At 38.1% G+C, this 9297-nt stretch overlaps 1 protein-coding gene across 1 annotated transcript; it reads left to right on the forward strand.

The window, feature by feature from the left end:
* The first annotated feature begins 1877 nt into the window (after window positions 1-1877).
* On the forward strand, window positions 1878-2594 carry LOC126252124 (uncharacterized). Its single transcript, XM_049952990.1, has one exon. The coding sequence runs from the start codon at window positions 1878-1880 to the stop codon at window positions 2592-2594; it is 717 nt and encodes a 238-aa protein (XP_049808947.1).
* Window positions 2595-9297: the final 6703 nt, after the last annotated feature.

The raw sequence follows: 9297 nt of genomic DNA on the forward strand, positions 1-9297 counted from the left end.
CAGTTAATTTGAGCCACTCCCTGTGCAGATAGTAATCATGCCTATTTCTTGTATTGTAATCGCATGTGTGTCTGTTCACCCCAGTATCGTTTGCTTTCAGGTGCATAATTATTGCAGATACATGTAAGGGACAGTAATGATATTAAGTTCTCTGAATTTATTTTTGCAAAGTTGTCTTGTGGTCACATTTTCAATGCCCCCAAACAGCCTTCTTGTGGAGCTTAACTGAACCTGTGTATATGAATATGTGCTACAGTTTCCCAGACTATAGTGAAGCGGGGCACTACATTGTTAACAATGTATGTGTATTAATTGTCCCAGACATTGTTCTCATTAAGAATATGCTATACTCCATTCACCGAAACAAGAGACATACTGTAAACACGGCAAGGCGTGTGACCACAGTGCTGCCGTCGAGGGGTGTACAAGGGAGGGGCATCAGATATTAAAAAATGAAAGTCATGTTTTTTATAATTTGGCACCTGAACATGATAAAGAGATCCGAGAACTACCTTCCGACATCTTTTTTTTACATTACATTAAAATTTATTGTCACTGAAAAAGAGAAATATTTAAGCTTTCAGGAAAGTTTGTTTTTTCGCGTTACTCTATATTTATCACGCCATATCTCCTAAACGTGTCGCACAGCAAAATAATTTTATAATTGCCTTCAGTATTATATGTTGATGACGTCTGCAAATTTTCTGCCCAATAGAGTCAGTAATAGTGAAGTAATAAATTAAAATCACGTGTCTGATGCAGAACTTTTACCAAATCATCATCTGAAATATAGTAAGCGACAAACTTTTCCCCTTTAATTTTTTTTGTGGGGATGTAAGCGAGAAAAGTTTCAGAAAGGTTTGAATTAAATTTTGTAGTTTGTTCGAAGGTGATGGGTGGAACCATTTGTCCTTCATGAGCAAAGCATTGTGCAGATCGCAGGCGTGGCGCTCGGTCAGTGTGGCCGTCTCAGTTGCAGGTGAGCTCGTTAGTGGGTGTTGTACAGCAGCGATTTCAGGATATCTTAAGTTCATCTGTAAATATGCTTGAAAGACTAGTTGTTGATTATTAAAGTAACTATGTGTGTTTTTAGTCACATGGAGCATTCACTGTTTATGTGCGCATCAATAGCATCGCATGGTTTCTTATTTTATATATTCACTTATTTCATTAGCATCACATACGGCTGTCCTCATTATGTCATCCACGGATTCAGCGACCGAGGTCGACGTGTCAGTTCCGAGTCCACCAAAGATGCGAGCAAAGAAGAAATCATTAAGTTCTTCTGAGAAGCACATGGTGCTTAATGTGTATAAAACGCAACTGTTACATCCAGAGCAGTCGATGAGTGACATTGTTTCGAAAACAGCTGCAGCTACAGGTGTTGGACGTTCTTCACTGTATCGTGTGATCAGTGAGTACAAGGCCACACACTCTTTGAAGTCTCCCAAGAAAGGAAAATTATGACAGAAACTTTCTGAAAGTGTTGATGACTTCGACAGAAATGCGATACAAAGGAAAGTACACGAATTTTTTTTCGTAATGAATCACCAACAATTGACAAAGTGCTTACAGTCGTGAACGAAGATGCACATCTGGGCAATTTTCGGGGAACTACATTTTATAAGTTATTGAGAGAAATGAATTTCAAATATGTCTGGCGTGGGTGCGACAGCATGCTAATAGACAGGGATGACATCATTTTATGGAGGCGGCGTTATCTTTGAACCATTAAACGGTTGACAGATGAAGCCAGACCCATTTACTATTTGGATGAGACATGGGTGAACGCAGGACATACCCGAAGTTACGTCTGGGTAGATGACACTATAAATTCCTCAAAACAGGCGTTTCTGTCCGGATTATCCACCAGAAGCATGGGCCCATCAGGTAAAGGGAAACGTCTGATTATCGCACACATTGGCAGCAAAGCAGGGTTCGTTGAAGGATGTTTGTCAACTTTCGAATCCAAGAAAAGTGGAGGTTATCATGAGGAGATTTGCGCCGAAATCTTCGAGAAGTGGTTTCAAGATGTTCTTCCTCGGCTTCAGGAAAATGCAGTTATTGTTCTTGATAACGCTCTGTACCATTCTCGGAGAAAAGAAAAAGTTACCAATGCGAATTCCAATAAGCACGAAATATCAGAGTGGCTAAAATCTAAAAACATCGATTTTGAAGACGGTATGTTGAAGAAAGAACTTTTAGATATAGTTAAAAATCACAGAACGGTGCACAACGAATACGCAATAGATGAAATGGCGAAGAATGCAAGGAAAACTGTTCTCAGAATTCCTCCGTACCACTGTGAATTAAACGCCATCGAGTTAGTGTGGCCCAGAATCAAAGGCTATGTTGCAGCGAAAAACAAAACATACAAAATGCCAGAAGTTGAAGTACTGCTAGAAGAAGCAGTAAGAACAGTGACTGCAGAGGATTGGAACAAGTGCGTCCTCCATGTCTTAGAAAAAGTGGAAACTCAAAATGTGGAAATTAGACTGAGGAATGGCTGCATCTCTGGTTCAAATTACCAGAACCAGGCTGAAAGATACTACCTTCAAACTCCTTTCCAGAAGATAACTTCTTGTAAATCTTGACCATCCTTGTACAATTAAGTGTCCAAACTGTCAATATACAAATTCAAATCTCCTCTTTCTTGAAGTCTTGAAAGTCTTCATCAACTTAACTCTGCTTCTTTTCGCATTTGTCAACCTGCCTCTCTTCCTTCTTGATCCACCTCCACCATCTTTGAATAATTTATAAGGTCAATTGCCTTGACTACCAGCTCACTAACACTTACCATGACAACTTTACTCAGTCTCTGATAACACTCGTCTTACCATCGGGAAATTCTGAAAGTAACATCACTTCATCCCTTTCTCATTGCAATACAGTTTAAACATTACTTCGAAAGTACTACTTCTTTACCACATCACATAACTGTACCCACACTAACGAATTTCCATCATCTTCACTATCAACTCTCATCTCCTACCTTGTTCACAATATGCAGACATGAACACTGACCTTACAGGTATCGTATTTGACTACATGTATCATACAATTTACATAGCATAAATTTAAAAGAAAAGAATTCATTTATAGTTTATGTTTGTATGAACAAAAATCAGCAAATAAATACGTAATAACTTTAACAGAGACTACTGTCAAATTTACACACAGAATTTACATGAGACAGGAATCTTCATAATACTATGACAACTATCTTTTGCTGTATTAATATTTAGATCCCCCAAAACAGGCACTTCCAGTCCATCAGAGAAACTTTACGTGTGGACTAGGTGATTGGTACAGACCTAATATCAAAATCTTACCTCACTAAAACTTTATTTGCATAGTTGCTGCTTTAAAAACATTCCTGAACTATTTTCAACGGCCCATGGAGTAACTTCCTTCACCTCACTGCTTACATACACTGCAATTTCCCCTCTTTTGTTAAGATCTAAAAATAATAATAATAATAATGTAAATGTCTTGTGGCTAGGGCCATTTGGCAGGTGCAAGTCCTTCGATTTGACACCACTTCGGCGACTTGCGTGTCAATGGGAATGAAATGATGATGATTAGGACTACACAACACCCTGAGCGGAGAAAAATCTCTGACCCAGCTGGGAATCGAACCAGGGCCCTTAGGATTGACATTCTGTCGCGCTGACCACTCGGCTACCGGGCGCGGACAAGCCCTACAGAAATGAGTTTATCTTTTATAGTTCCCTAAATTGCAAACAGTTATTTTATTCTCTCTCAGGTCATGCATGCTCTGACATAAAAAAAACTTGTGGTGTCTCAATTAGTATTACTATCTTATCTAATTTCTTGACACATACTAAACATATTGGTGCAAAATTTTTGTTTTTTTGTGTTGGAACTATCAATGTCATCAATATTAACTGTGTTAGCTTTACCTTCATCTGCGAATGTGTTGATTCTATTCATATAGATGAAAGTGACTTACCGATCTTCTGAACTTGTCAAAACGTATTTAAGGTGAAAAAGTTAGGTACCTTGATCTGTGGAATCTAACTTTGAATATACACTGGAATAAAAAAATAAAAAAAAGGTACTCCCTTTTAGAAGTTTCCAGATCACAAATTGTTGCAACAGTGCATATGGAGTACATGAAATGATTACAATTACAGATCAGTAACATTAGCAGTTCTGAGGTACCGTGTATCAACCAACCCTGAAACTGAAACACTGATATTAGTATGTCGTGTAACCTCCACGGGCGGCAATGCAGATGCTGCCTCTGACATCCAGTTGATCATATGGATGACAAACACTGCCTTATGCCACATCTGAACAACCTGTTCACATAGTTCCGTAAGAGTTGTTGGTTGACAAGTCACACGAGTCACTTCTCTTTCTATCATATCCGACACATGCTTGATTGCAGACAAGCCTGGAAATTGTGCTCACCAGGGAAGTTACTGCATGTCTTGTAAAGCACACCGAGTTTCATGGGCAGTGTGTAAGCAAGCATTATCATATTGGAAGACCACACAACCTTCCTGTTGCAAGGACGGCAAAAGAATGGACTCTGCACCTACTGAGCTCTTGTCAACATCCCCTCCAGAAACATCAAAGGTAAAAGAGATTTTACCTTATCACACCCAAGCCCATAAAGGCTGGGGGGGGGGGGGGGTGTCAGTGTGTCTGCAGGCTGAATCTACTTTCTGTGTCTGAAGGCTGAATCTACTTTCTGTGTCTGAAGGCTGAATCTACTTTCATTCTTGAAGACCACAGAGCACCATTACACCTTCAAATGATCCTCTTGAAGGCACCAGTCGAGCTGCGCACATGGATGGTGTGGTATGAGTGGAAGACGAGCTAGAAGTGTGCATGCCAATAGTCCCATTGGTTATAACAGATTCGCAACAGTTTGTGCTGACACATCTGGGATCACAAGCCCTCTTAACTGTGCTTTGGTAGCTTTATGAACTGCCACTGCTGCCCTTACAATGTGGAGGAGGAGGAGGAGATTAGTGTTTAACGTCCCGTTGACAACAAGATCATTAGAGATGGAGCAGAAGCTTGGATTAAGGGAAAATCAGAAGGAAATCGGCCATGCCTTTCAAAGGAACCATCCCAACCACACAGTGTGTTTTGGGTGGTGGTGGTGGTGGTGGTAGTAGTAGTAGTAATAGTAGTACTTCATTCTTACATCCAAGTTGGTGCTTACTAATATCCAGGGTGTCCAGTGATTCACAAAAACAAAATTCCCCCAAGTTTTCCAGAGATGTTTTCCTACTTACTGTGTCATCCCTGAGTTATTTTGATTGATTTTGTGACAAAATCTAAAAAAAAAAATTGTTTATATATAGGAACATAACATAAGACATCACATTTAATTTGAGTACCAGCAAAATATGAATGCATTTTCATATGCCTCCACTTCATTGCTGGTTTTTATGGCCTTATATGATTGCACTGCAAAACCAAACCTACTTATTTTAGGTGTTTTGGTACATGGTGTGTCTAATGGCACTGGCTGAAACCACTTTTCAAAAATTACTTTTCTATAAAAGTAGGCTAAAACTAACCATTTTAGCAACTTCAGAGAAATCATCAACTTTGATCTCAATTTAGAAACTACTGGAAAAACATACAAGAATGAAATTTTATGTTTTAAGACTTGTTTTGCTAAGTTATTACAGGCAAAGTTTCGAGTTTATAACTCACTTGCTTCCTGAGATATAAAAAGCCAAACTTCACCTTCTTCTCAAGTGGCTATTCTTTTGACTCACATTGCTTCACATTACCTATGTGAAAATGGTTCATGAAATCTATCAATTATTATTATTATTATTATTATTATTATTATTATTTCACGTAAGAGAGGAAAAAAAAGACGGCCTAGTTTTGTTTAGTTCAAGAAAATACTGCCCAAGATACGTCTAGCCGTTGCCAAAAACTCAAGGAAACATTGTTGAGAGCTCAGCTAATGTGTCAAATGAATGAGTAATTTATGTTAGTATTGAACTGGTGGCCGTAAAACTCTACCAGTGTTTATTCAAAATGTGTGAATGTTCTCACGAAATTTCATCAAAATGTGATGGTCATGGGGGAACCTCTAGAGCACTTGGTTTGGAATAACCCGTATGCAAACCTATCACACACTAATATCCCAGGATCAAAATAAATGGATTTTAATAGGCCACAAACTCCTCCAAAAATCTTTGTCATTACATTGTGTTAACACAAAGCAATAGAGTGCCGACACTGTAAACTGGCAGTCTCTGTTACTACAGTTACGCCTGTCAGAAGAGTGCAGCAGCAGTGCAGGGAAATAAGCCTAGCCTCTGACTTGTAGGGCAGTCAGCCTGTACCCGTGTACAGGATCACTGACCCCGTCTGGTATTATGAGGATCATAATCGAGCTACAGAATGGATCAAGATTAACATCTTTACTCATTCCAAAATAAGAAAGGAAAATAACAAGCAAGACACAACACAAAGCATTCAGTAACAACTGTCACACTTACTTGCTAACTGTCACATTAAAGAGCCCACATTATACTTACATTTGAACAGATGTAAATGTGAACTCCACCAAACACTCTTTTCACCTCCTTGCTTGCCACATTGTGTCACAAACACACACAACAATGGCACAAATACATGGAAACACGGTCAGGCTGCAGCGACAACAAATCTCCATTGTGTCAGCTGGCCACAACCAGGCTGCACTGGACTCGCTGGTCATTTCTGGGAGGACAGTATTTGTACATCAAAAACTCAAGTGTTGTGTCATTACGACATATGCACCTGTATCGACAATGGCCATGTGTTGATTTCTGTGATCATTCAAGGCACTAAAACGTGGCAGGCATTTTTGCATACAAATTAAAGGAGCAGCTCGTATCTTCAGCGAGTATAGTCACTGCAATTTTGAAAGCGACTGCTGTCTTTTCTTCTTTGACAGTGAGAAATTTCCAATTTTAAAGAAAGGGCTTAAGAATATGGTTGGTGATTAGAAATTAAAAAAAGAACATTTTGGGGAAATTTCTCAGAACAAACGATATCAATATTGCCCTTTTACAAGACATGGTTTGCGAAGAGCTAGATTCTTTCAGACATATAATGTATATAACAATGTTGGCTACAGCTAAAGGGGTTGACGTTTCTTTTAACCATGAATGGATTAGAACTACACCATGTAGAAAAACAGCCACAATGACACATTGTCAAAGACATTCTGACTGGGCTAACCTTTAGACTAGATTAGATTAGATTCAGTTTTTGTTCCATAGATCCAAAATTGAGATGATTCTTGTGGGTGTGGAACACGTCAGAAAGTATAACGTAAAAAATATAGAACATATGAATACAATACTCACTTCCCTGATCATCTGTCAGGAGACTGTCGAAATATGTGAGTACATTACAGTACACTGGAAATGATAATATTTACAGAATTAATTCAGTGTCAGAATGAAACTAAATTATACACTTTTAATTAATTTATCTTATGCAAAATATCTGATGTTGACTGTTGTGACCAAGTGCTGTAAAAACTGAAATCTCACAGATGTTTTTACTTAAGCTGGTCTAACAGTCACTGTTAAAATAATCATCTATACAGTAGAAGGAATTGCCTATCAAAAAGTCATTCAACCTCTGTTTGAACTGTGTTTTATCTGAAACCAAGTTTTTTAATGGTTGCTGGCAATGTATTGAAAATGTGTGTTCCTGAATATTGGACCACTTTTTGGACCAAGGTAAGTGATTTTAGGTCTTTATGTAGATTGTTCTTATTTGTAGCATTGATACATGTATTGAGCTACTGGTGGGAAACAGACATATTATTTGTAACAAATATCGTTGATAAATAAACATAATGAGAAGCAGTGATTAGAATATCCAGTTCCGTGGACAGGTTTCTGCATGATGATCTTGAATTTACACCACAAATTAGTCATATTATATGCTTTTGAACTCTCCAAACTTCTGCTCAGTTTGACGAGTTACCCCGTATACGAACCCATATAACACAATAGAATGAAAATAAGCAAAGTATGCAAGTTTTTTTAATATTTATATCTCTTATGCCTGACATCACTGCAAATACAGGGTTGTTTAGGCAGTTCAGCAATTCTGTGGTATGTCCTTCCCAACTGAATTTATTATCGAGTTGTAATCCCAAAAATTTAACACTGTCAACCTCTTCAGTCTGCATGTCTTTATATGTTATGCATACGCTGGACGGAAATCTCTTACAGGTTCTGAACTCCATATATTGGGTCTTTTCAAATGACAATGAATTAGCTTTAAACCATTTATTAATGTAAGTGAAAAGTTGATTAGCAACAATTTCTAGATCTGTACTTGACTTGTTATTTACTGCAATGTTTGCATCATCTTCAAACAAAAACCTTAGCTTCTGGCAATGTTACTGACGAGAGGTCATTAATGTAAAGAAAAAGCAACAGACCCTTGAGGAACACCATATCTAATTAATTCCCAATCGGATGAAGACTTACCGTACTCTACAGGTATTTTGCAATGAAACCCCTTTGTTTCCTGTTAGTTAAGTAAGATTCGAACCATTTTGCAGCACTGCTGGTGACACCATGATATTCTTATTTACTTAAGAGTATACTATGATTCGCACAGTCAAAGGCTTTTAGCGGGTCAAAGGAAACGCCAACAGCCTCTAATTTTTTAACTAGTAGATTAAGTGCATGCTCGCTGTATGGCCTTCTCTGTCAGAACCCTAAAGGAACCCAAATGCTGACTTGGACAATATATTATTTGCAGTTAAGATTTTTAAGGAGATGCCCCAACACAATCTCTTCAAATATTTTTGAAAAAGGCAGCAAAAGTGAAATTGGTTGATAGTTTGACAGTATCTCTTTATCACCCTTCTTGTAAAGAGGCTTAAATTCAGCATATTTTAGCCAGTCTGGAAATGTTCCCCTGGTTAGAGATTGACTACACAAATAACTTAAGATATAACTCAACTCACATGAGCACTCTTTGATTAACTACGTTGATATGTTAGCGTAACCACTAGAATACTTTGATTTTAATGATTTTCTGGTAGATGTTACTTTTTTGGGAGACGTGAGTGTCATTTCCATTTTACTGAAGTTATGTGTAAATACTGGTCTAGGATATTCCATTATGCTGTTTAATTAACCCAATAATCCCAAGCTGTCAGTAACAGAAACAAAGCACTTGTTTAACAGGTTTGGAACACTACATGCACTTGTCACCAAAGTCTCATTATTTCTAGAGCTATTTGTTCCTGTTCCTTTTTGGCCCTGTCGTGTCTGT

Source organism: Schistocerca nitens, chromosome 4 (assembly GCF_023898315.1).
Source record: "Schistocerca nitens isolate TAMUIC-IGC-003100 chromosome 4, iqSchNite1.1, whole genome shotgun sequence".
Classification (NCBI taxonomy): domain Eukaryota; kingdom Metazoa; phylum Arthropoda; class Insecta; order Orthoptera; family Acrididae; genus Schistocerca; species Schistocerca nitens.